This window comes from Eleutherodactylus coqui, chromosome 12, assembly GCF_035609145.1.
Source record: "Eleutherodactylus coqui strain aEleCoq1 chromosome 12, aEleCoq1.hap1, whole genome shotgun sequence".
Taxonomy (NCBI): domain Eukaryota; kingdom Metazoa; phylum Chordata; class Amphibia; order Anura; family Eleutherodactylidae; genus Eleutherodactylus; species Eleutherodactylus coqui.
Genome location: NC_089848.1, coordinates 113,303,819 through 113,330,811, shown reverse-complemented (window position 1 = coordinate 113,330,811; position 26,993 = coordinate 113,303,819). Strand labels below are relative to the sequence as shown.

Genomic DNA, 26,993 nt, shown 5'->3' with positions numbered 1-26,993 from the left:
ACTCAGGAGGCCCAATCCACCAACTACCCTCTAGTCGCCTACCCTTCGACACCGAGGTCCATTAGCCACACTGACCAACTTTGCAGCGACTCTGGCCTGTCAAAACAAAGAGGCAACAGACCCACTTACCGATCAATCAAAGGGGGAAAGGTAGCTATCCAGCCTCCTGCCCCCCCCTGCCCCCACCCCACTTTTGTGCTGACTCTAAGGACCCCCTTACCCTCTGCCATGATGATACAAATAATCTTCACCTCCCTTCCACATGGGTGGGTGCGTGAGACTCTTCACTGTCCCTGCTGCATGTCCTTTCTGCTTCTTCACCATCGGTCTGCTCCAGGACTGGCTCCTGCAGCATCCCATAGGGAGACCCAGACACCCGGCATACATGGGGAGCTGGGAGGGTAAAGTGATGGCTTGTCACGGCAGCACTTAACGAACTCCTTTCCCGGAGGGATGAACACAGTCAAGGCCAGAGTATTACTGCAGGCTACTGTAGACACACCTATGATAGGGAATGCCAATAACACAGGAAAAATGGGTGTTGTAGTTGTCATGGGTGACGCCACCATTCCTACACACCAAAATGTCCTTCGGCAGAGAATAAATGCAGACAGAGGCAGTCTGAGTACCGCGGGTCCCCAGGAGCGGTTAGGGCTCGGAATAAACTTTTACTTGAAAACGTGAACAAAATACACAAGGCAGTTCACTTTATGACTTTACAGTGCAGGCAAAGGACTTTCAAATGTGATACAGAATATTCTCCTACAGTACCTCCACCGTGACTCTGAAACGCGTTGGTTTGACAATTAAGGGTGTCCCTTTACACGGTGATCCTGGCTCTGGACGGGCGTGTAGGAAAAACAGAGAGCTAGTACCTCTGCACAGGACTTGTCAGAAGAAGTAATTACTTACAATTGCTCTCCCACTATTGGGGACTCACTCCACTCACATCCAGAATTCAGTCATCACGGTAAATCTCTCCTCCTCTTCCATCTTCACCACAAGGAAGGTGAAGGTGCTTCTTGTGGCTCTGTGTTAGGTGGCAGACAAGATGGAAGACCCGCTAATCCAGAAGATGGAGTAGCTCTCAAGCACTCCTATTTATACCCTCTCTCATACCACATGACCTGACAGATTGATACATTTACATGCAGACTTAGATTTTATTAAAGTTAACCTCTCAAGCGCCACAGCTGTGCAACACACATCAGAAATGACAAGACAGCTCTGCACAGTGCATCTACATAGGACAAACATGTATGACATTTATGGAAGGGACCAGGGTGATGTGCTGGGCCACTACACCTCCCACTTCTTCCCACCCTTTCTCCCACCCTTTCTCCTCTTTCCAGTGCCGCCTCCTTTTCATTAACCCTTTCCCTCCTTTAACCCTGTCATGCCCGCCTCCACGTACAGCCCTCGGGCTTCAGCTCCGGTATTTCTGTATAAGGCAAATGTAGGTGTATTCATGTATTGTACAGGAAGGGAAGAATAGAAGCGCATGTTTTTGTTTTTGTCTGGGTTATTTTTTCTTCCTCCTTTGCATTCAATCAAAGAAGTTGCATCTGAACACTTTGTACATATTCTCATGTAAAAGATACTGTGAATCACCAGGCATGAGATTGGTTGTAAATGATTGGGTTACTAAGGGTGTGTTTAGACGGAACGATTATCATTCAGAAAAATTGTTCGAGTGAAAGTGAACCATATCTATATATATAAAATTGAATGTATGCGTCTGTCTGTCTGTCTGTCTGTCTGTCTTTCTATCTATCGGTTTGTCCTTTATGCGCTACTACACCATTCATCCGATCACATGAAACTTTGGGGAGTTGCTGAGTACACTCCTGGGAAGATTACTGGCATAGTACAACTATCCTACGATAAATGGCGCGCGCGCGAGCGTCATCAACAGTTACGCCCCGCCACCCCCAACGTAGATAATTCGATTTCCATCATTGCCACTAATTCTCTCACTTCCCGATATTGTAGAAACTTGAAATTTGGCACGAGCATTGATTATGTCATAAATAGGAAAAGCTAATGGGTCCCAACTCGATTATTCAATTCTATGCGCAAAAGAATTGGCGTCCAAATTTTACGTACGGAATCTAATGCTCTCACTTCCTGATGTCTATATATATATATATATATATATATATATATATATATATAAAAATGAATATGTATGTCTGTCTGTCTGTCCTTTATGCATTACTACACCATTCATCCAATCACCATGAAACTTTGGGAAGTTGTTGAGTACACTCCTGGGAAGATTAGTGGCATAGTACATCTATCCTACGATAGGTGGCGCTCGTGCGAGCGTCGTCGACAGTTATGCCCCCCCAGACAAAGATCGTTTGATTTCCATCTCAAGCACGAAAGCAAAAGGCATTATGAGCAACGGGATGCGTGTTCAACTACAAAATGATGCATCCGCCGAACGTGTCGCAAGACAATTGCTGCATATTGAGAATGCTGAGGTAAAATGAAAGCTGTGCTGTGATTGGTTGCTATATATTATACTGCTGAGGTAACATGAAAGCTGTGCTGTGATTGGTTGCTACTTTTTATATTACTGAGGCAGAATAAAAGTTGCACTGTGATTGGTTGTTATTTCTCTTACTGCTGAGGTAACATGAAAGCTGCGCTGTGATTGGTTATCATCTAGATATATAAAAACGAATGAATGTCTGTCTGTCTGTCTTGGCAGCAACGTGCGACGGGTAAGCTGGTCGATAATAAATGCGAGTTGATGACTGAATGCAGAATGAGAGTCACAGCAAACAAAGCAAAATATGTGACTTGGGGCTCCAACACACTGGCGATAAGTTTTCTAGAGATGCGAGAGAGTTAAATCGCATGATTATGAAACCAATGATTTTTTTTTTCAATGGTTTCATTCTCATTTGCGATGTGTTCACTCAAGCCTTTGAGGCGATACAAAAAAGCTGCGATATCGCCCATTGTTTTCAATGGAGCGAGAGGGGGGCGCAGCTACAGGGCATCTCCTACATATCTCCCCATATTTGGAGAAAGGGGGTGGAGCCAGAGGGCTTTCCCAGGTCTGACGTCAGTGTGCACCTGGGATCAACGCTGAGCAGAGGAGCAGCGGCGCTTTGAGGAGGGGGGGGGGGGGGGTAAGTATATGGGTCTCACGGGGGCACTATCACTACTGAGGCTGATATAGGGGATAAAAACCATTGTTGGATTGTTCGCTAAACAAGGGCCTGAGCGATTTTTGTTTGAACGAGCCAACGCTGCATCTACCTGTCTAAGCAGACTGAGTGACGTCACCAATAACTTGTTCACACTCGTTCAAACAAGAATCGGATTGTCTAAAAGGGCAGTTAATCACAATCCACATAAGTTTCCAGACATTCTGGCTCTTCTGTGCACATATTGTGACAGATTCTTCTCTTTCATTTTTCTTTTCTACCAGCTTCCTCTGTTAAGATTAAATTCGTCATCCGCAGATTTGGCTCTCTGTGCCATCTGTACCCTGGTGACACCCAGTTATATAGTGTTTCCTGTGACATCACACCCTCAGCGCAGCAGAATTTGACCCTGTGCCCAAGCGGCATCCCGCACGTACCTGTCGTTTTAGTCTCTTCATCTGCGCTGTGGAAGGTCCAGACACTCGCTGTTGGGCATGCGCAGTACAGTTTTTGCTTTGTTGCTTTTGCTTTTTGTTGTGTCCTATTTGCAATGTCAATTGCGGATGGCTGGCGGGTTAGTTGGCTTCCATTGACTTTATTGGAGGCCGTCCGTGCGGGCATCGCACAAAAATCGAACATGCTGCGCTTTTTCCTAAGCTCGCGAAAGCTGCAATTTCCGTAAGGGTGCAGGACGCAGGGAGAAGCGCCTGGCCATAGCATGCTATGGAAGGTATTTGTTGCGGAACCGGATGGCAGACACTGGCCCCAGATTCCCCAAAACAAATGCAGTCGTGTGCAAGCGGCCTTACTGTGGAAGCAGCAAAAACCTATTTATTGTTGCCCTGATTAATTCTTGTCTTAGAGGGGTTGTCCCCTGGGGTTCCCCCCAATAATGCCCTGTAGAGTAAAAGCATCATACACTACAGCTCTACACATATTCTGCTAACCTTTTTATTCCTTTTCTTCCCCTTATAAAGCTGGCCTGAAGAATTTTTCAAAGATGGCGCAGTTGAGTAGTTTCCATGATTCACTGCTGTCCCTCTCTCCTCAGCTTGTGCACTCCGGATGATGCCGGTCACATGACTGGAAGACCGGCGTCATTATAGAGACACAAACGCTGTCATGGGGGGAGAGATATCGGGCTGTGAGTGACAGCCTGATATAGCTCTCCCCCTCCGGGAGTCCCTTCACTGCTTTGAATGGAGCAGACAGCCACCCGGCCCCATTCAAAGCAATGGGAGAGCAGACACACACATGCCCCCTCCACAGTGCTCCCCCCCCCTCACAATGCCCCCCCTCCAGTGCCCCTCCCAGTGTACTCCCCACAGTGCCCCCCACACATGTCCCCCCAAAGTTACGCCATACAGTGCCCCCCCCACGGTGCCCTCCACAGTACCCCCATCACAATGCCCCCACCCCCCTTACAGTGGAGGCCGGGGAGAGCTCGCAGCTGCCGCTGCTGACATCCCCTGGAGCTTAAAATTTTTTCTAAGTCCAAACATTTTAGGTGCTGGCTATGGGGATGGACCCGGCTGGTCATGCCAGCGGGAGCTCCAGGAGCTGGGTCTGAGCGGAGTGAAAATGTGGGTTCTGAGAACAGGGATGGGGAGAATCCAGGGCCCCCATGCTGGTTTGGAGTTCCAGGGAGGCGGGCTGAAGGTGGCTGCTGTCCCCGGGTGGTCTGCCCGTATCTACAAAGGGGCCAACGAAATGTTACCACGAGAAGATTGGCAGGACTACATGGGGTGGAAGAGAGGAGACAGGGGAAAAGTCAGTGATGGTAATGGGATGATGGCTGCACCAGTGGCCAGGGGCAGTTTCAGGAAGCCGGAGAAAGCTCGCGGCTGCCCCCGCTGACGTCCCCTGGAGCGGACAAAGACAATTCTTGAAATTTTTTCCAAGTCCAAACACTTCACGTGCTGGCTATGGGGACGGACCTGGCTGGTCATACGAGTGGGAGCTCCAGGAGCTGGGTCTGAACCGAGTGAAAATGCGGGTTGTGAGAACCAGGATGCGGAAAATCCAGGACCCCCATGCCGGGTTGGAGTTCCAGGGAGGCGGGCTGAAGGCAGCTACTGTCCCCCAGTGGTCTCTCCATGTCCAAAAGGGGGGCTGATGAAATGTCACTGTGGGCAGAGTGGAAGGACTACAGCATGTAATTAAGTTAGGCCAGTGCTGGTGTTTATTTTTTACCAGCCATATTAATGGCCAATAATAAATATTGTGAGCACCTCTGGATGGGCATCAACCATGGCAGCAAGTAGTTTACTCACTGAAGCAGGTCCCATCCGGCCATTGCGACTGCTATCTGCAGAGACGTTGCTTCCTCTGCTGGCATACTGTACATATAGGAAGCGGGGTCTGTGCGTAGAGCAGTCGTGGCAGCCAGACCGAATCTGCTACATTGAGTAAACTACTTACTGCCATGGTTGTTCAGGGGTGAGGAGGGCACACTCTTACTATTGGGGCCACCATTACCACTGGGGCTACTGAGAGGGGGCACTATTGATACTGGGGCCACTGGAATGACAGTGATAAAATTATATGTCGTGATAGGCTATGCCCCTTTTACGTTGGACAGTATTTTTTGGTAACAAAAGTGACAACTCTAAGCACCGGCCACCACTGTTGCAGATGCAAATTAAAAGCTCAGTGGATCCTAATGTAAAACATCTGCTGCTCTATTTGCTTTAGTAGCAAAACGGAGCAGCAAAATGGAACACCTGAACGCAGGTGTGAATATAACCTAAGTGACTCTGTGTGACCTCCAGGGATTGGACTTGTTTATCTCGATCAGTCTGAAATCGGGGCGATGTCATCACCTTGATGTCTCTGTTGGACCGGTTTCAGACAAGCATATTTCACCTCCGTATTTGGTCCGTATTTTATGAACCGTAATACAGAGTTAAGGCCTCAGGTCCACGGGTGGGTCGGATTCCGCAATTCAAATGCACCAGTGGACAATAGGCCTTAATCTATAGCACTGTTTAATTAACCGTATTTTATAACACAGCATGACTTATATTTTGTGCATTTGCCTCCATATTTGTATTCTTTTCTATTACGGATCAGTATGTGCTCAGTAGAAATTAAGATATACAGAGGCAAAGACTGATGACATTCGGTTGTCATGTGATATGAAATACGTTTATAATAGACATATGTATTACCGACGTGTTTCCATACGCTCATCTGAAACTGGGCTTAGGGAGCATTCACACAGATTTTCACATGCAAAATCTGACTGCAATAAGGTCAGATGTTGTGCGTGGAAAGAACACATTTAGGGCTGCTAATCACTTGCGTTTTTTAACGCGAATGTCAATGGGACTTTCTAATGTTAAAAATACATCGCACAAAAATCGCAAAGCACAAATTTGCGATGCATTTTTAACATTAGAAAGTCCCATTGACCGTTGTGTTAAAAAAAACGCAAGTGGGTTCGAGCCCTTAGGCCTCGTTCAGATTAGCGTGCGTTACACGCTGCTACAGCAACGTGTAAACCACGCTTCTGACATGCAGGAATTCTGCGGTGAATGAGCTACTCCGTGCCATAGGGGCCTGTGGTCAGCACCATGGACAGCGCCGCAGCATGGGCAGCATGGAGCAGACGGGTGAGTTGGCACTCGCGACCCTATCTTTTTACCAGCGCAGATTCTGCACTGGTTAAAAAGCTCCATGTGAGCACTTCCATAGCATCCTATTGGTTGCTGTAGCAACGTCTAAACCACGCTCGTGTGAACGAGGCCTAATGCAAATTCATTTACATGAGCAATTTTTCTCTTGGACCGATAGTCCAAAATCAATTTTCTTTTTTTTTTTGGGGGGGGGGGGGGTTTGGTTGTGCTTAAAAATTGCCCATTATTTCCTATGGAGGTGCAAAAGAAGAGAAAAAAAATTGCATTGCACTTAAATGTACATGTAAGCATGACTTACTATTTTTCATCGCTCTGCCTCCGGTGCCGTTATAACAGGTCCTACAACATATATAAAACACAGAGCCTGACTGCCAGAGCACCACAGTTAGGGCTCTTGGAAGGGAAGAACAAAAATAACAAAATGAGAATACAACTAAGCCGTTATTATCTCAGACACAACTCAGCAGTCCCGACAGAAGACACTGACCTACTAGCACCACACAGATCCAGTGGACTGAAAGACCTGCGGTGACGTCAATGCTGTGGGAGGAGCCATTCTGCAGTTTGGTAGAAAGTACTGTATACTGGATAAGCTGACAGCAGCTACCAGGGCCTGTAATGACATCACCATCATGTGATCACATGTGTGGGTGGAGTCAGGGATCACATGGCAAGGGGCTAAACACTGTATTTAGGATGCTGCTGAGCTGGTGAGGTCTGGAAATCAGTATGGATGTACCACAGCTGTGTGTGTGTGAATCAGGATACATGTAGAGCTGTGTGTGCAATGTGTTGGGTCAGCATGCATGTAGTAGAGCTGTGTTCGTAATATGTTGTGTGTGTAATGTGTGGGAATCAGGGTAGATGATATAGTAGAGCTGTGTGCGTAATGTGTGGGGTCAGGATGGAGGCAGTAGAGCTGTGTGTAATGTGTGTGAATCAGGATGCATGTAGCAGAGCTGTTTGTGCATTTTTGGGGTCAGAATGGATGTAGTAGAGCTGTGTGTGTGTAATGTGTGGGGTCAGAATGCATGTAGTAGAGCTGTGTGTGTAACGTGTGGGAATCAGGATGCATGTAGCAGAGCTGTGTGTGTAACGTGTGGGAATCAGGATGCATGTAGCAGAGCTGTGTGTGTAACGTGTGGGAATCAGGATGCATGTAGCAGAGCTGTGTGTGTAATGTGTGGGAGTCAGGATGCATGTAGCAGAGCTGTGTGTGTAATGTGTGGGAATCAGGATGCATGTAGCAGAGCTGTGTGTAATGTATGCGGTCAGGATGGAGGTAGAGCTGTATGTGTAATGTGTGGGAATCAGGAAGAATGTAGAAGAGCAGTGTGTGTAATGTTTGGGGTCAGGATAGAAGTAGTAGAGCAGTGTGTGTAATGTGCGGGGTCAGGTTAGAGATAGTAGAGCAGTGTGTGTAATGTGCGGGGTCAGGATAGAGATAGTAGAGCAGTGTGTGTAATGTGCGGGGTCAGGATAGAGATATTAGAGCACTGTGTGTGTAATGTGTGGGGTCAGGATAGACGTAGTAGAGCACTGTGTGTGTAATGTGCGGGGTCAGGATAGACGTAGTAGAGCACTGTGTGTGTAATGTGCGGGGTCAGGATAGACATGGTAGAGCACTGTGTGTGTAATGTGCGGGGTCAGGATAGACATAGTAGAGCACTGTGTGTGATGTGCGGGATCAGGATAGACGTAGTAGAGCACTGTGTGTGATGTGCGGGATCAGGATAGACGTAGTAGAGCACTGTGTGTGATGTGCGGGATCAGGATAGACGTAGTAGAGCACTGTGTGTGATGTGCGGGATCAGGATAGACGTAGTAGAGCACTGTGTGTGATGTGCGGGATCAGGATAGACGTAGTAGAGCACTGTGTGTGATGTGCGGGATCAGGATAGACGTAGTAGAGCACTGTGTGTGATGTGCGGGATCAGGATGGAGGTAGTAGAGCACTGTGTGTAATGTGTGGGGTCAGGATGGAGGTAGTAGAGTTGTGTGTGTAATGTGTGGGATCAGGATGGAGGTAGTAGAGCTGTGTGTGTAATGTGTGGGGTCAGGATGGAGGAAGTAGAGCTGTGTGTGTAATGTGTGGGGTCAGGATGGAGGAAGTAGAGCTGTGTGTGTAATGTGTGGGGTCAGGATGGAGGTAGTAGAGCTGCGTGTGTAATGTGTGGGGTCAGGATGGAGGTAGTAGAGCTGTGTGTGTAATGTGTGGGGTCAGGATGGATGTAGTAGAGCTGTGTGTGTAATGTGTGGGGTCAGGATGGATGTAGTAGAGCTGTGTGTGTAATGTGTGGGGTCAGGATGGATGTAGTAGAGCTGTGTGTGTAATGTGTGGGGTCAGGATGGATGTAGCAGAGCTGTGTGTGAATAAGGATGGATGTAATATAGCTCTGTGTGTGTAATGTACTGTGTGTGATGTGTAAGGTCAGCATGCATGTAGTAGAGCACTGTGTGTAATGTGCTGTGTGTGTAATGTGTAGGGTCAGGATGGATGTAGCAGAGCTGTGTGTGAATCAGGATGGATGTAATATAGCTCTGTGTGTGTAATGTACTGTGTGTGATGTGTAAGGTCAGCATGCATGTAGTAGAGCTGTGTGTAATGTGCTGTGTGGAAATCAGGATGGATATAGTAGAGCTGTGTGTGATGTGTGGGGATCATAATGCATGTACCATGTAGCACAGCTGTGTGGTGCAACCAGAAACACTGGTACTATAATTTCCTAATAATTACTAGTATAACAGTCAATGCAAGCAAATACTTATTATGGACCAAAATGGCCCAGGGAAGTCAATGGGGTTGCGTAAATACACAGTGAATACACGATACATGGGCATTTATGCATGAAATCATTGGGACCTGGTTGCATTTTTCTTTGAGCACGTGAAAAACACAGAGAACATGTGTAAAAAAACCCACAACCAGGTCCAGATATGCAGGGAACACGCTGCGTATTCACAGGCTGAAACTTAATATCCCTGTGTGAATGAGCCCTCAAGAAGAGGTCCACCACACATGGCATGCTTAATACTCCTCATCCCTACTAGTATAGGTTTTGTAAGGCATTTTTCATATGTCCTAATACAACACCTTCACTCCTAAAGCATTTTTTGTTTTTTTATTTTTCTTTTCTCCTGAAAAAAACATTATTCTTCCATTGACTCCTCCATCTGAGGTCTTGTTTTTTTTCAAGACAAGTTGCATTTTTAATGATACCATTTAATGTACTGAAAAACTATTAAAAATGTCTAAATTGGGTGAAATATAAAAAAAAAATACATATTTTACCATTTTTGGCAGGGTCTAGTTTTTACAGTGTACATGGCGCAACAAAAATGACATAACGACTCTATTCTGGGGGTGAGTATCAATACAGCGACTCCAAATTTATATAGACTTTTTTGAAGAAGAAAAGGAAAGGAAGCTGTTGTCTTTTGACCAAAATAACATTTTACATTTTCCGTCAATGTGGCTGTGTGAAGTTTTTTGTTTTTTTTTTGTTTTTTTTTAGCAGGATGAGGTGAAGTTTCCATTTATACCACTTTTGGCTACATATAACATTTTTTATAAATTTTTGTCCTGGGGATGGGGTGAGCAAAGAAGCGCAACTCATTGTGTACTTTTTTTCTGGCAGTGTTCACCATACGGGAAAAATAATACAATATTTTAATAAACTGAACTATTACTGATGTGGGAAAACCAAAAACATTTGCTTTTTTTTAACAATTTTTATTATTTTTTTTGTAATAACTCCAAAAATGTAATGTCACTTATTTTGACCTTTTTTCTTTTAGTCCCCTTAGGGGACTTAAACTAGCGATCGTCTGATTGCTTATACATATACTGTAACACTTCAGTATTGCAGTTTATTGTATTTCTGCAGACATTCTATTAAGACAGACTAATAGGCAAAAATGCATGGCAGCCCTGGAGGCTTTGCATATTGACAAGCATCCGTGATACAGACAATCGGAGGTGACGAGTTTTTTCAAATGGCAGTATGCATAGCCCCACATGCTATAACGGGTCCTTGTGAAATCTGTGAATTAACACGGACATCACACGGAGCCAAACACGCTAGTGTTGCCGAGGCCTTACTTAGTAGTAGACCTACAAGCCTCACCCTCCCCTTCCGTCTCGCACAATAACCGTCTCACTGGTCTCCAGTTCCTTCTTTTTCTGTTCGTAAAGCTCCATCAAATACTCGTCTGGCTTTATGCCGCCCTCCTTCAATCCTAACATAATCTTCTCCACTTTTTGGAGGCTTCTTGCGTTCTTCATACTCCGTCCAGCAATGTATAATTTGAACTCTTCTAGTTCGATCAGCTTGCAGGTGTCCACCTCACAGATGTTCTTCACTTCCTTCAATTTGTCCACTTGAGGGAAGAAGACGAGACCAGACACTTTCTCCAGTATCTCAAGTGGAACTTGATATTCAGACAACTGATGCTGAAAGGTAATGGGGGAGTTGGGAACAATAAAAGCTCCTTCAGCGAGAGTCTCATCGGACGGCTCCTTCCTGGCAAGGATCACCTTGTAAAGATGCGTTGGCACTGCCACGTCGTCCTTACCAATAACCTGAAAGGAAAGATCAAAAACATCTTCATTACACCACGAGATTATACTGCAGGACCACAAAGTGTAGTAGGTCTCTGCTCATCTACGTCTACATTTCCACTAGATTCAGGAACCCTTAAAGTACCCATACAGCAGCTGAGCGTGCATGTGTTCTCCATGGGGAGAATGGAGAAAGCCGCAGTCATGCAGCTCCGGTAGCGGCTTATCTCCAGGAAAAACGAAAGGACCGTGTCTGGAATTCAATGTACCAGATCCTTCTTTCTCCATCTGTCAGAAGAAAGTCAAGAGGACCCCTAAAAACATGCAAGAGTCATACGTTCCTGCCAAAATCAGGGTGTTTGGACAACATTTCATTATTGTGTACCCCCACTTTATTTACATTTCAGGTTAATACATTAAGAAGGGAGCCAGTCATCAGAATTCTGCCCTTCTTGTGCATTTACACCCATGCAGAGACCTTCGTCGCTATTCACACCCTCTTCATTTCTCAGGAAATAGTGTTTAATCGGATATGCAAATGAGATGGCGAGTGCTTTAGGGTGGTCCCGAGATCACCAAGGCGGCAATGTATTAAAACTGGCATTTCAAACACCAGTCTTATGCCACCTTCACACGGCCGAGAAAATTGCGCAAGATTTGTGCGCTGAATGCGGTCATACATCTGAGCGATGTTTTCCTGGATTGTATTGTGACGCAACGCGGGAAACAAACGTTCTATCTTTGTGCGTGTTCTCACATCGCATCTCCCATTGTTTTTAATGGGGTCGGTGGCAGAACAGCGCTACGTGCTAGCTGCACGCGGTGGGATGCGCTGCAAGGTTTCCCCATTGAAAACAATGGGGGAAACTCCCTGATCGCTGCTTTCCCAAAGTGATGTGAAGAAGATTGCATGTTGGCGAGTGCGATATTGAGCCATAAATCACGGTCCGATATCATACTTGCTTATGTGAAGTTAGCCTAAGGGTGCATTCAGACGACCGTATATCGGCCAGGTGTTCACACCGGCCGATATACGGCGTCTCTCTCTGCAGGGGGAGGAGGCTGGAAGAGCCGGGAGCAGTGCTCTGAGCTCCCGCCCCCTCTCTGCCTCCTCTCTGCCCCTCTGCACTTTTTGCAATCAGAGGAGGCAAGACGGGCGCGGGGCAAAGTTCCAGGAATTAGCTCCGCCCCCATCCCGGCTCTCCTCAATGAAAATAGTGCAGAGGGGCAGAGAGGGGGTGGGAGCTCAGAGCACTGCTCCCGGCTCTTCCAGCCTCCTCCCCCTGCAGAGAGAGATGCCGTATATCGGCTGGGCGTGAAAACCCAGCCGCTATACGGTCGTCTGAATGTGCTCTTAATGTGATGTTGCTGGCGCAGAATGTGTTTAATACATGAAGAGGCGTATGGCTCTTCAAATATTAGGTGCGTCTGAGCACCTCTGGGCGCCTACATAGAAATGTACGCCGGATCCGACATGAGTACATTTCTGGTATAATCCACACCAGTGTCGGATGTAAATTATACATAAACCCCTTTCCAACAAACCCCGCTCACTTTTTACAAAAGTGGCAAGGCTGGTGCAAACTGCTGAAGAGCCGCAACTTGCACATTTAGGAACTTGCACAAAAATGTGCAACTTTTTTATATCAGAATTCTGGCACGAAAACTTTTATAAATATCTGACCGCCAAGTAAACTGGTTCTCGCTGCATTCTTCCGCCCAGCGCTTTCTCCTTTCCAAAGTGACAGCCCAGAAATCAAAAGACTTCCAGGACATCATGAATGGGGTTAATTTTTTATATACTCAGAAAACCCCTTTAAGTCATTTGGATATAATTTTAATAAGTCACTTTGTAACTGGACATTCCTTTTAAGGGCTTGTAAGGCTTGGAAAACCAAGGTTGGGCTGCCTTCAATTAGTAGGAGCCGAGAGCAGCTACAGAGAGTCTCTCCATCTCTTGTGAAACTAACTTGCCCCGACTTTCAACTGACAGCCCACTTTAATGCCAACTGTGCAATACTTAATCTTCCCTGCGGGGGTGCTGCAGGGTTTTCCCACAGATTACAGTTGATTTCTAGTTTCTCATCACTTTATTTTCAGGGGAACTGTCCAAAGTGGAAAAAAACTTTGAAGAAATACAGCTCCCATGAAGAAGACACTATCTGTGCACCTCAGTATCCTTACTTAATAGAGTGGGCAGAACATGTTACTCCATCTAACACAAGATATTTGTTCTATCATTACCTCCTCCATCCATCCTTCTTAGGCCACCCTTATGGGGGCTGTGTATTTATAAGCTGCGGTAACAGGGGAAGGGGGTGCAAAGTAATCATATGCCTTGTATGAGAAGTCACTACATTAAAGAAATGAGAAGTGACAAGACTGCATGCCCACAAACGCCCATGATGCCAGCAATCGCTCCACAGCAGAAATGGTCATCATCACATAGAAGTGTTGTGGCACTGTCACGATCCGCCCACAAAGCACCAATAACTGTACATTATTACTGCAAGGGGCCTCATTTAAATTCCAAAGGTAGAATTTATCAAATTATCATCTCATTCTGCTTACAGAACAAATAGGAAGCTCTTCATGAGAAGGTGCGGCGCCTTCCTACCTCAGCTAAGAAATTAAGTGGATCTGAGGTCGCTGATAAGAGCAACTTCATTTCACGACTCAACGCTTCCCAACTCAATCAAGCAGGTGCAAAAAAGCAAAAGTTCAACCAGATGGAGGAATCCTCATTGTTTCCTAGAACATGGCGGCTAACCGGTCATCTCCGAAGGGGCGTTCACGAATATGTGACGGTAAACCATGACCCACCTGATAAGTGACGGTCTTCTTGCCATCTTCATGCGGCACCGGCAAGGTCAGAGGACCGCTCACAATCCAAACATCGCCGAATCGCTGTGTCAGTTCCCGACAATACATTTCAAACCTGGATGGATGTTTCACATGAGAAGAATCAAACACCGTCAGTCCATTGCAACGTGCCGCAAAACTGTTCTCATACAATAAAAGTGCATCGGACTGGTGAACGCTGCTTGTCAAGAGCATTTCTTGAGTCGGCCTCGTCTTTTACGTTATTTTTGGCAGATATTTCTATTCGTATATATGCGTATATGAAAAAGCCGAGTGACAGAGTTCTAGACCCGTCAATGGCAAATTGGATATGTAGTAGGTCAAGAGGGGTGAGAAAAAAATAGGGCTTTGACACAACCTGTTGTATGTCAACTGAAGATGGAAGAGAGTTGATGAAGTTGGTATATTAGAAGTACATTTTATGCTAAATCAGCAGGTAACACCTTTTGGGATGCCCAGACCCCTTCATCAGACGGCTGATTTATGTATTAAAGGGAGCTGTAACAGAATTTCATGTTATCCCCTTTCCACGGGATGGGGCATAACTTGCTGATCAGTCAGTGTTTCAACGCTGAGAGCCCCGCCAATCTAGACAGCAGGGGTCCCGTGTCCCCCATCCTCGTCACTGCGGGGTTACCACAACCCCTGCAGTAAGGAAGAAACTGAAAGAAATGATGGTCCTGCAGGCGCATCAGCCGGCACCCACTGGGATATTTCCATAAGCCCCATTGATATGAATGGAGCACTGAGAGAGAGCACAGGAGAAAGATACAGGAATCTCATTCTTGAGATTGGCGGGGGTCTCAGGAATGAGATCCCCACCAATCAGAACGTTATTCCCTATCCTGTAGAAAGAGGATAACTGGTACAAGTTTGTGTAAAAACAGTATGACTATTGATGACCAGCAGTCTCACGCAGAATGGTCAGGAGCATTTATTAGTACCTGGATTGTTGTGCAAATGGCAGGAAAACACTCACAGCTTTCTGTGTGATCAATGGCCACAACTGGTCATCTTTGTTGTTAGGTTGTGCGTCTGGGACTTGTGATTCTACAGGTTTTCATGAGCACAGCTTCACAGGTGAGGGTTAATTAAGCTGGCTAGGTGTGGTATTCTCCACCAGCCAATCCCCTCTGGTCTGCTGCACCTAAAGACCAGCATCTCTTGGTAGAACATGCTGGTAATTTTAGTGCTTTACTCTGTTGATGCACTGTGTGTTAATCCCACTCAGAGCTGGTCTTATGCATGCTTGTCTGAAGAGTCTCTCAACTTCCCAGAGGACGGTCTGGACACCTGTTGTCCCTCTCCTCCTGGCGTTGTGGAGTGCCTGCATTGAATAGTGTGTGGTACAGTGACCACATAGGTGCATACGCCCGCAGGTTTCTCCCTATCCCTTTGCATGTCTTATGCGTGTGTCAGATGAGTGATGCCTGACACTATTCCCTGTATGTTAGCATGGTGGCTGACTCTCTATCCCCTTGGTGTGGGGACACTGGGACTAGCTATAGTTTGCCATCTGTAGGCATGTGAGTTCCTGTTCTATGTGGTATGCATAAGCCTGTGTTTAGGTGTGAACAGCGACTTGTCTTGTATGTCTGTGCAGGTGACCAGACGTGTTGTATGTGCAGTCCTGTTCTGTGTAGTGTGCATTATCGGGTGTGATGGTGTGAACAGCGATGTATTCTGAATGTCTGTGCAGGTGTCCAGCCATGAGGTGTAAACCGTCGTGTTCTGTGTCCTATGTGTGTGTTTTGTGCATCTCTCCAGGTCCCTAATCAGGGATAGCTAGGTCCAAGATGAGGACAGTGGGGCCGACCTTATCAGGACAATCACCCTGCTTTTAAGCAGGGGATCCTCACTTTCTCTGATTATTAAGGGACAGGAGTCCTTCTATCTTTACCTGGAGAAGCGTAGCTGGTCTATGCAACATTATGAGAGTTTTTTTTATTAAAACACCATCTTGCGTCAATGCTGAGGCGTGGAGCTTTAGTGCGCTGCATGGACATAACATTTGTTTTTACGCAACCTGGACCCTGAGGAATTCTATGTAATCTGCATATTAATACATAATCCAGGCGTCTGATGAAGGGACCTGTGCACCCCAAAACGCTTTACCTGCTGGTTCTGAATAAAGTGTACTTCTAATATACCGACTTCATCGACTCTTCTATCTTCAGTCGACATACACCAACAGGTTGCACCAAAGCCTTAGTTCTTTCTCACAATTTTACGCTATTGTGACCCATTGTCAGCCAGCGTATTAGGCTGGCCGCACCTAATCATCTGCTGCCTTGAGTCCGACAGGCACTCTGCCCATTTCTTCACTTCCTCTCCCTTTCTGCTATGTAGTGGAACAAACAGGAGATGTGCGACTAAACAACTTGATGCGCCATCCAGCATGGGATTATGGAAACTAGTTATTCTAGACCCTTGGTTCTCCACATGTGGTATGTATACCAAACGGGGTACACACCATGTCTTTAGGTGGTGGGGGTATCTAAGCTATCCTTATGCTGTGCTTTTAGTGTTCAGCATATCACTATAGCTTCTGAGTTGCTTTCATGCCATTTATTTAAAGGGGTATTCCCATCCACAGGATATTCCATAAAAGTCTGATAGATGCTACAGGCCTTACTTCTGGGAGCTGCATCTATCACGAGTTAGAGCCACCACCTCTTCTGACATAACTGAATGTGGTAGGTAGGGGTGGTTGGGATTTACAGAAACAGCCGAGCGGGCCTTGCTAAGCCGTTTCCATAACTCCTATAGGAGCCACTGGGAGTTGCAAAATGAGCTACAATGTTTCTGTAACTCAGGAGCTTCAGAAACAGTGTAGCTTGCTATGCTTTGCTGTTTCGGTAACTTCCATTGACTACTATATAAATTACGGGATGCTCCTTTAAGTAGTTTCAATTAGTATAGGAATGTTGAGAAATACAGCCTTAAACGTTTGCTTCTTGGGCACAAGGGCAACTGTTCGCCTAGCCATATGCATTAGATATCCTGACAACCCCTTGCACATGTACACTCGGTTTGTCAGAACGTGCATATGTTTTAAAGATGGAGAGAAGAGAAAATCACTATCAGACCCCTCTGTGCTCCCATCACTTATCTCCCCTTCTCCAGTATCTAATGTTCTCCACACCTCTCTTCCCTACTCTCCAGGCTTCTTTGTCCTCCATACTCCTTTGCCCTCTTCTCCAGGCTACTTTGTCCTCCCAACTTAATTTCCTTCTTCTCCAGGCTCTTCTGTCATCCAATGTCTCTTCCTCCTTCTCTAGACACCTCTGCCCCCCCTCCATGCCAGGCTCCTCCTCCTCGCCAAGCTCCTCTGCCACCCCGTCCACCTCCTCGCCAAGCTCCTCCGCAGCCACATCCCCCTCCTCGCCAGGCTACACTGCCACCCCGCCCTGTCCTCCTCCTCGCCAGGCTCCACCGCCACCCCGCCCTGTCCCCCTCCTCGCCAGGCTTCACTGCTGCACCGCCCCTCTCCTCGCCAGGCTCCACTGCTGCACCGCCCCTCTCCTCGCCAGGCTCCTTCACCCCCGTCAACCTCCTCGCCAGGCTCCTTAACCCACTCCGCTCCTTGCCAGGCTCTTCCACCACCTCCTCCTCACAAGACATTTGAGCGATAATCGTTGCATCTTTAAGGCTTTAGTCTGCAGTTTCCATATACAGTGATATCTAGAAGCTGCAGAAGACAAATCTTGCTGAATTTTTAATTAAAGCCTGTTGCAAAACAGATTGTCAGCCCATCATCCATCAATTAGGGAATCTAGTTGTACACTTTTCCTGCAGCACTCGCACAGGAAAAATCAGGTATTACATTTATTACTGTCCTCCAAAGCAAGTGTTGGTAATTATATTCATTCGGAGCTCCGGCTAATAGATGAGGGCCCTGAATGGCAGCCCGCTTCTCTATGGGCTCAACATAGTGTTTGAAAATGAGTTTTTTTTAAACCACAGAACCTTTTTAATACCGTTCTAGGTGAAAGCATAGCGTTAACTGCAAAAGATGATGATATTCTATCCAAAGTTGTATTTTCGGCTGTTGTGTCTCATCTTTCTTGGAGAAATCTTCTACTGTATATTTGTGAATCCCCGCCGATAGATCTCACCTGTTCCAGAAGCCGGCATTGTTTTCATAGTTCTGAGGCACGATGTTCGACAGGTAGAACGTTTCAGCCATCGCTTCCTGTAGACAACAAAAGGGAGCTTTACTGTAAACTGTCAAAGCCACATCAAATCTTCATGTCACGAGTCCGTCGTGTAGTTTACATTTGTGAATCAAAAAATTGCAAAAAGAAGAAAAATTCCCAGAGTTTTCAGGAGAAAAGGGAAATTCTTACTGTAGAATATTTAGTGTCCCCTGCTGGTGCCATATGTCCCCGGGACCACCCACTGCGGAGATAGTCCTCATTACTGGCACTAAATATTGGTGGAATGTTCGGGTCCGGCTTAAATTTGCAATGTTTCCGGTCTGCAAGACCTGATGAAGAGAAATAAAGTTATAATTAGAGATGAGCGAACGTGTTCTTAACGAACACTTACGCTCCCGGACACCGGCTTTGCCGAGGACTTCAGTGTCCGCGCGTAAAGCTTCGGAGGGCGCCGGGGAGAGGCGCGGCGGCGCGGGCGGCAGCAGCGCGGAACAGGGGGGAGCCCTCTCTCTCTCCCTCTCCCCCCCACTCCCCGCCGCACCCCCCCCCCCCCCCCGCGCTGCCACGGCGACCCCTGAACTTTTTTCGCCCGAGCACGGAATTGCTCGCAAAGTTCGGTGTTCGGGCGAAAAGGGGCGGAGCCGAACACGTTCGCTCATCTCTAGTTATAATGCATATAAATAGTAAACAAGGCAGAACAAGCAATGACATCAGAGGACGGCCAAGTTAGGCTGGGGCCACACGGGACCGAAATCCCACGGAATCACAACACGGAAATACTGCGATAGAAATGCAGCTTCAAGCATTCCCTACGCCGCGTATTTCGGAGCGGCTTCGCTGCCTGCATTCCGCTGTGGCCATCTCTCCCCATAGGAGAGAGGCCGCCGCGGAAACGGGGAAAGAATTGACATGCCGCGTCTTTGAATTCTGCGCGGCATGTCAATTTCAGCGCGGCTTGGCCACAACGGATCGGCCGCAGCATGTGGATGAGATTTTTGCAAATCTCATCCATTTGATGCTTTATCCTGGGATAAAAAGTCTGTACGGAAATTCTGCGGCAATTACGCGCAGTGAGAACCCAGCCTTACAGGGGGCATAACTGCAGCTTCCAGTTCTCGGTCGGGGACCCTTTAACCCCTTAAGGACATGGACTAGTTTCATATTTAAGAAAGCAACAACATGGGGGGATATTAATCTCCACTTTTCAAAATGACTTTTTTGTTGTTGTTGACTTGGCCGTATGAGGGCTTGCTCGCTTCGTGGCGAGCTGTGCTTTCTTGGTATCTATTTGGGGTACATATAATGTATCGTTTTATTAAATTTGGGGTGGTCAAGGTGAAAACACATCAATTCAGTCATTTTTTTATGGCATTCATAGTTTAGATCACAACTTTTTTTATTCGGGTTGGCACGATTACAACAATTCGGGAGATAGCCTGCTCGCAAGTCAAAGAACCTGTAAGCTGAGGCGCTCGCATCCTGAGGTACCACTGTGTGTATATCTGTCACCTCTCAGTGTCATCCTGACTGTGATGTTAGTGAGATGACGGCTGAGAAGTTTTCTCTACAGAACAGGAAGTGTCAGACTATTAGGACAGGCCATCACTATAAGTTCAGTGGAGATTTGACCTCTGGGAATCCCACCGATCCGGAGAATGAAGGGGCTACACCTCTAATTCAGTGCTGTGCCCCCTACGAAGGGTGGCTGCGCAGGAAAAAAAAAATAAAAAAAATCACAGAGTAGATGCAGTGCAAAACGATTGCTGCAAACGTTTGGAGCCCAGAGGTCGGACCCCCACTAATATGCCATTACTTTATAAAATGGAAATACCCGTTACAGGGGTATTCTCATCTCAGCAGGTTATTCCCTACCCCCAGCGATCCATGGAAGTTACCCTGGCAGTTCCTGAAATTTTGAAAGTGGGAGGTTGCACATGCATGTCACCATGCCATTCACTCCAAAGGGAACTGCTGCCCTCGGCAATCTCCGGTGGTCGCATTCACTTCACTAGGCTCGTCGGAGATTACCAAGTGCTTCAACTCTGCAATCTCCAGAGGTCCCATTCAAGTGAATAGAGCGGTGCCACACATGCTTGGCCATTCTTTATCAAAATTTAGGGATCTGTGGGGATCAGTGGGGTCCCAGGTTCAACCCCCCCACTCGAATGGCAAAGAATCCCTTAACCTGTGGAAAGGGGATAATTTGCCGAGATGGGAATACCCCTTTAAGTCTCTTACTCACCAACGATTTTCTCTTTCGTAAGATGCTCGATCACCCATCTCGGGGTCTTCTTGGCTTGATCATAGGATAACGCGTGACTGATATATTGTCTGACTTCGGCTCCATTCTGTGGGAATCCATATTCTTCCAATAGGGATTTCTGTGCTGGCTCTAGAGACAAAGAGAGAAATCATAACCTTAACCCCTTTTTCTTCCATTTTCATTTTTTTCCACCCCCCCCCCCCCCCCGCCTTTAAAAAAAACAAAACAAAACGTAATTCCTTTATTTATCCATCAACGTCGCTGCATGAGGGCTTGTTTTTTGCAGGAAGAGTTGTATTTTTCAATGGTACTATTTAATGTACTGAAAAACTTTAACCAAATTCTAAGTGGAGAGAAATGGAAAAAAATGACATTGGAAAAAACAACATTCCGCCATCTTTCGGTGCGTCTTGTTTCTACGGCGCACAAACTGCAACAAAAATGACCCGATAACTTTTATTCTATGGGTCAGTACATTTACAACGATACCAAACATAGTTGTTTTTTTTGCCGTACTACTTGTATTTTTTTCAAAGAACTTTAATTTTTTAAATTATTTTCTGCCGCCATCTTCTGTGCGCAATAGCTTTTTAATTTTTCTGTCGACAGTTGTGCAAGGGCTCATTTTTTGTGGGACGTCCCGTAGTTTACGTTGGTACCGTTTTGGAATACATACAACTTTTGTCACTTGGGTGACAACAAAAAACGCATTTCTGGCGTTCTGTATTTTTTTCTGACGACTTTCACCGTGCGAAGTAAATAATACGTTACTTTGATAGATCGGACTTTTACGGGCGCACCCATGCTAAATATGTCATTATGTTATATTATTTAGATTCCTTTATTATTAATATAGCAAAAAGTTTTTTTTTCACTTTTATTACTTTTTTTAAAATAATTAGTAAAACTTTATTGATCTTTATGTTTACTTTTTTTTAGTCCCCAGAGGGGACAACAACTTGTGTTGTTTTGATTGCTCCTGCAGTATGATGAGATAAGTTGGCTTAATAGGTATTCTGCCATGACAGCCCTAGCGCCTTTCAGAATTGACAGCGACAGTTAAAGGGGTAACAGCTCCGATGAGCCACGCGGCTTAAAGGAGCTGTTGCCACCAGGTGTCAGACGCGCGATCTCCCTTCATACATGTCCTGCAACTAAAGGCCATCAAAAGGCGTATTACAGTCGTTAGGTGGTTATAACAGGTGCGTCCTTTTTCTTGATACAATACAAGTAACATGCCCGTAAGGGTTAAAGGGGTTTTACTGGAATGAACTTTTGATGACTTATTCTCAGGATAGTACTATGGTGGAGGGCCGATGCTCAGGATCCCTGCGGATCAGAAGACTGATGTGACAGCGGCGCTCAGGTGTCCATACCAGGCACAGTGCAGTACATTGTATAGCAGCTGTCTTGGTATGGCAGCTCCATCCCATTCACTTGAATAGAACTGAACTGCTCTCAGGCCATGTGACCGATGAACATGATGTCACAGGTCTGAGAAGAGATCACAGTGCTAATCCGAGTGCCACAGCATCTACAATCAGCAGGGATTCCGAATGGTAGATGTCCACCAGTCAACTAATGATGACCTATCATGAGGATAGGGTCATCAATAATCCAGTCCCAGAAAACCCCTTTAACCGCTTAAGGACCAGAGACTTTTTTTTAGAGATTTTACCCATATGGTGGTTTAACTGCCCTATTTTTTTCCTTCAGCTACCAAAATTATTTTTGCGGCGTTTTTTTTGTGTGACATATAGGGCTTTTTTTTTTTTCATATCTTTTACTTTTATTCTGTAATTTTGTTTTACTTATTTATGCAATTATTTATTTTACTATCTATTTCTCCCGTGTCGTCATATACGACCTCTGGGGAACATTCACATGTTTTTTATTTGATACTTTTCCATTGTAGCTGGGGCTGATTAACAGCTGACAACCCGACCTGCTTCTGATTGATTGCAGAACAGGGGCTTTAATCCCTGGCCGTATTTTTACTATCGGGCTTACAAAATCATTCCTACAATGGGAAGCCCATAGTTTTCAATGGGTTCTTTTACATGGGCGATGTTTTGTAGCGAGATTTTGTAGCCCGTGCGAATGCAGCCTAAAGCCCAGGACCAAGCACCATAAATTTATAGTGCTTGGTCCTTAATGGGTTAAAGCGACCCTCCAGACCTGAAGAAACAAAGATGGCCGGGCAGCTTCTCTGACTACTTGATGCACACTATGCATCATAAGTCTAAGACTAGAGATGAGCGAACGTACTCGGATAGGCACTACTCGTCCGAGTAATGTGCTTTATCCGAGTATCTCGCCGCTCGTCCTGAAAGATTCGGGGAGCGCTGCTGCTGACAGGTGAGTCGCGGCGGGGAGCAGGGGAGAGCGGGTGGGAGAGAAGGAGAGAAAGATCTCCCCTCCGTTCCTCCCCGCTCTCCCCTGCAGCTCCACGCTCCGCAGCGCGTCCCGAATCTTTCAGGATGAGTACAGCGATACTCGGATAAAGCACATTACTCGGACGAGTAGTGCTTATCCGAGTACGTTCACTCATCTCTATCTAAGACCCTACATGCTGCTCTGATTGACCAGTGCTACCTATGTGAGCAGTGCTAACCACCTTTAACCCTTTCCAATCCAATTTGTATCCTGCTTTTCCTAGGGGGGCTTACTCTTTTTCTGCCGTTATACAACTGCGCTATCTGCTGGCTAAAGCCAGTACTGTATGAGGTGACACGTTGGGTAGGCTCCGACAGCAGAGAGGCTGGCAATATACAGTAAGAGAACCCCGACGAACATCTTCCAACATCGGAGCTGTACAGCCTTAAATCATAATGTCTTCAGAGGTCAGACAGTGGATTGGAAAGGGTTAAATGTGATTTTTAGCGGTAAAACAGCACTTGTAATGCAAGTAGATTACAGAAATGATGAGCCCAAAACAAGCTACTAGATGAGCAGATGTTTTGTGAAAAGTTAAAGGGGTTGTCCCGCGGCAGCAAGTGGGTCTATACACTTCTGTATGGCCATATTAATGCACTTTGTAATGTACATTGTGCATTAATTATGAGCCATACAGAAGTTATTCACTTACCTGTTCCGTTGCTGGCGTCCCCGTTTCCATGGTGCCGTCTAATTTTCAGCATCTAATCGCCCGATTAGACGCGCTTGCGCAGTCCGGGTCTTCTTCTTTTCTCAATGGGGCCGCTCGTGCCGGAGAGCGGCTCCTCGTAGCTCCGCCCCGTCACGTGCTGATTCCAGCCAATCAGGAGGCTGGAATCGGCAATGGACCGCACAGAAGACCTGCGGTCCACCGAGGGTGAAGATCCCGGCCATCTTCACAAGGTAAGTAAGAAGTCACCGGAGCGCGGGGATTCAGGTAAGCACTATACGGTTTTCTTTTTTAACCCCTGCATCGGGTTTGTCTCGCGCCGAACGGGGGGGCTATTGAAAAAAAACCCCGTTTCAGCGCGGGACAACCCCTTTAATGCCCTTTTAAAGGGGTTCTGTTACTAAAAAAAAAAAATTCTATACTTCTCTATTCCTCCCCCGTCAGTCTACTTACCAGATGTTCACCTCCCCTATCTTCTCCTGTCTCCTGCAGTCTAGGGTGAGTCACTTCACCTTCAGCTGCCTGATTCTTCTCCTTCCTGTGAGGTTATGTACATTTGGTTGGCAGTCTTCTGCCTGCCAACCAATGTACGTTAGGCAGTCCCCGTGCTGGCCTGTGAGCTGTGACCTATCTTCTTCAGAGATTGCTCATGCGAACTGTCTCTAAAATAGATTACAATTCCTTCCTAGGCAGTGAAGCTACAGCACAGGGATGTGACCTTCACTGACCCAACCGGAAGGAATATAAGGAATGCAGCCTTCATAACAAGCTGGGCCCAGCATGCAGTGAGGTGACCCAGGAAACTGCAAAAGCTCAGCTAGGAGAAGATGCGCTAAGGAAACTGACAGGGAAGGAATAGGTAAGTATAGATTTTTTAAATGGCAAAACCCCTTTAAGGCCACAACAATATTTATCTGACCACAGTATGGCACTATCATAGTACTCCATGGTGCAGAGTGCGGCACAACACCCCCTACATCAGTACTTAATAGGTACTATGGCAGAAGAAAAACAGTTTTATAGTTTTGCTCATGTTGTCTATAACTTTGAGGGGTCTTTCTAAGGTAGGGAGCAAAGCCTAGGGATTGGATGGGACCCCGACATGGCACTCATATCTGTGGTCTCCATATATACTGATGTAGTTTTAATTTGCTACAATGCATGTCCGCCAGTAAGAAGTGTCCACTAAGACAAACTCCATCACACGTTGCCACATCTTATCACCTACATACGGAGTTGAGTCACAGTATTTTTACACTCTAGTAACCACCGTGTGCCGACTTGACAGTAGCTGGATGGGCTAGGAGTGACTCAGTAAGGGCATATACACAGTAAACAAGAGGGGACTCATTGACTTCTACAGGAGAATGTTCTGGGCGTACTCCGTGACCTGTGCAAGGAGCGGGAAGAGGTTAGTTGTGATCTTCATCTGTAGACTTCAATGGGAGAGTGTTTTGGACATGTTCTATAATCTTTGCAGGGAGGGGAAGGAAGTGAACTGTGACCATCATATATAGACTTCTATGACGGAGTGTTTTGGGCATAGTCTGTGAGGTGTGCAGGGAGGGGAAGAGGACAGCTGTGATATCACCTATGGTAAATGGTGGATCCCGTGTTATTTCTCTGTCACCTCTCAGTCTAATCCTGTCTGTAATAATAATGAAATGACAGCTGAAAAGGTTTCTCTACAGAGCAGGAAATGTCAGACTATTATTAGACCTAGTGGTCAGTGTAAGAACTGCAGAATTGTGGGGAGTTTTTCTTTTTAAACAGAATGTGACAGTGAAAATTTAAAACGAACATAAAAAACACCAAAAATTCTTTAAAAATATGGTTAAGCATAAGAAACCCACGTACACAAGATTCTGATGACAAGTTCCTTTTAAAGCCTCAGCAAAAAAAAACAAACATAAAAACTGTATATTAAATAGTTAAAAAATGTATCCCGCGCTAACTAAAGCCCAGGTCACGTGACTGGCACTTGATACATTGTTGCGGCCGATTGTACACCAACATTCCATTAACCCTTCAGCGCCGTGAGCGGTTCCGAGCATCTCAGGACGCCACGGCCAGCGGGTACAGCAGTGAGCTGGGTGAGGGGCCTGGAGGAGCACGGTCACAGGCTCTCCACCAGGGGGCAGGTGTCTTACCGGGCTCGGATCTCTTTCGGTCGTATATATACAGCGCGGCCAAGCAGGACGATGTGCTGACCGCCGCCCCCAGCACGAAGCCCCCCACGAAGCGGCGGCTGAAAAACCGGGAAGAGAAGCGCCCGGACATCGCCAGGAAGCAGAAAAAAAGGGGATCGGACGCCACCTGGTGCTCACCAGCAGCCGCACACTATAGAACACGTGTGCTGCTGGCGACATCTGCTGGCCACAACTGTTCCTTGCAGGTGACTGTAAACTGTATCACGAGCGCTACCTGCTGGTTCTGTTTGGAATCGACTACTTTTAGGATGATTATTAGACAGGAGCGTTTATTTCCATTAATTAAGGACGCTGCCGTTTTTTGATTTTTGGGGTTTTCTCTCGTTTTCAGAAAATCATAACTCTTATTTTTTTTTTGTAATTGTGGCCATTTAAAATCTTGTTTTTTTGCAGGAGGTGTCTAATTCTCCAGCATTGGGCCGGTGGCACACAGCAGAGCCGTATGCGGAATACAGGCACTGCCGCGCATCTGCTAGTTCTGTATTATAGATGACTGCGGACATTTGCCGTTGGTCATGTGCAGTACAGATTTAAAAAAAAAATATATATATATATTCATATATATTCATTCGTCCTGCGCTGGCGCTAGGTGATGTCACGGGTACCTTCAGGCAATCCGTAATTGACATTGCGGATGGGCTGTTGGTCGGATAGCTTCCATTTACTTCAATGCAAGCCATCCATGCAGATTCTGCCCCAAAATAAACATGTTGCGATTTTGAATCCGCTTGTGGAAATCGCAGTCTCCATCATCTGAATGGACATGCGAATGTTCTATTTTTCTCAATAGGTGTAGAATACCACGAATCATCCTTGCAGGTGACGATCACGGATTCCGCTATTGACATCCAGCCGTGTGAAGCTGGCCTTACTCGTTAATCTAACGTAAAACATACTGAAAAAAGTTTAAAACATTTCTTAGGCCGCCTGCAGACGAGCGGGTCGGATCCGGCAGCGAGAAATCTCGCCGCACGATCCGACCCCAGAGCCTGCAGGGACGAGCGCGTACTCACCCGCGCCTGGCGGCCCCGG

The 26,993-nt window shown here is 46.3% G+C and overlaps 1 protein-coding gene across 1 annotated transcript; it reads right to left on the bottom strand.

The window, feature by feature from the left end:
- Positions 1-10,511: 10,511 nt before the first annotated feature.
- EXOG (exo/endonuclease G) lies at positions 10,512-26,067 on the bottom strand. Its single transcript, XM_066584950.1, has 6 exons — positions 25,902-26,067; positions 20,625-20,774; positions 18,572-18,711; positions 18,341-18,417; positions 14,184-14,298; positions 10,512-11,381 (listed from the first exon to the last, which is right to left on the bottom strand). Exons 1-6 carry the CDS (start codon positions 26,029-26,031, stop codon positions 10,923-10,925), a joined length of 1,071 nt encoding a protein of 356 aa, XP_066441047.1. The 5' UTR covers positions 26,032-26,067; the 3' UTR covers positions 10,512-10,922.
- Positions 26,068-26,993: the final 926 nt, after the last annotated feature.

Coding starts and splice junctions, on each gene's coding strand:
- EXOG (XM_066584950.1), bottom strand. CDS start 26,031: ATGTCCGGGCGCTTCTCTTCCCGGTTTTTCAGCCGCCGCTTCGTGGGG. Junction 20,775..25,901: donor CCGAAAGAGATCCGAGCCCG/GTAAGACACCTG, acceptor CTTTGTCTCTAG/AGCCAGCACAGAAATCCCTA. Junction 18,712..20,624: donor TACGAAAGAGAAAATCGTTG/GTGAGTAAGAGA, acceptor TCTCTTCATCAG/GTCTTGCAGACCGGAAACAT.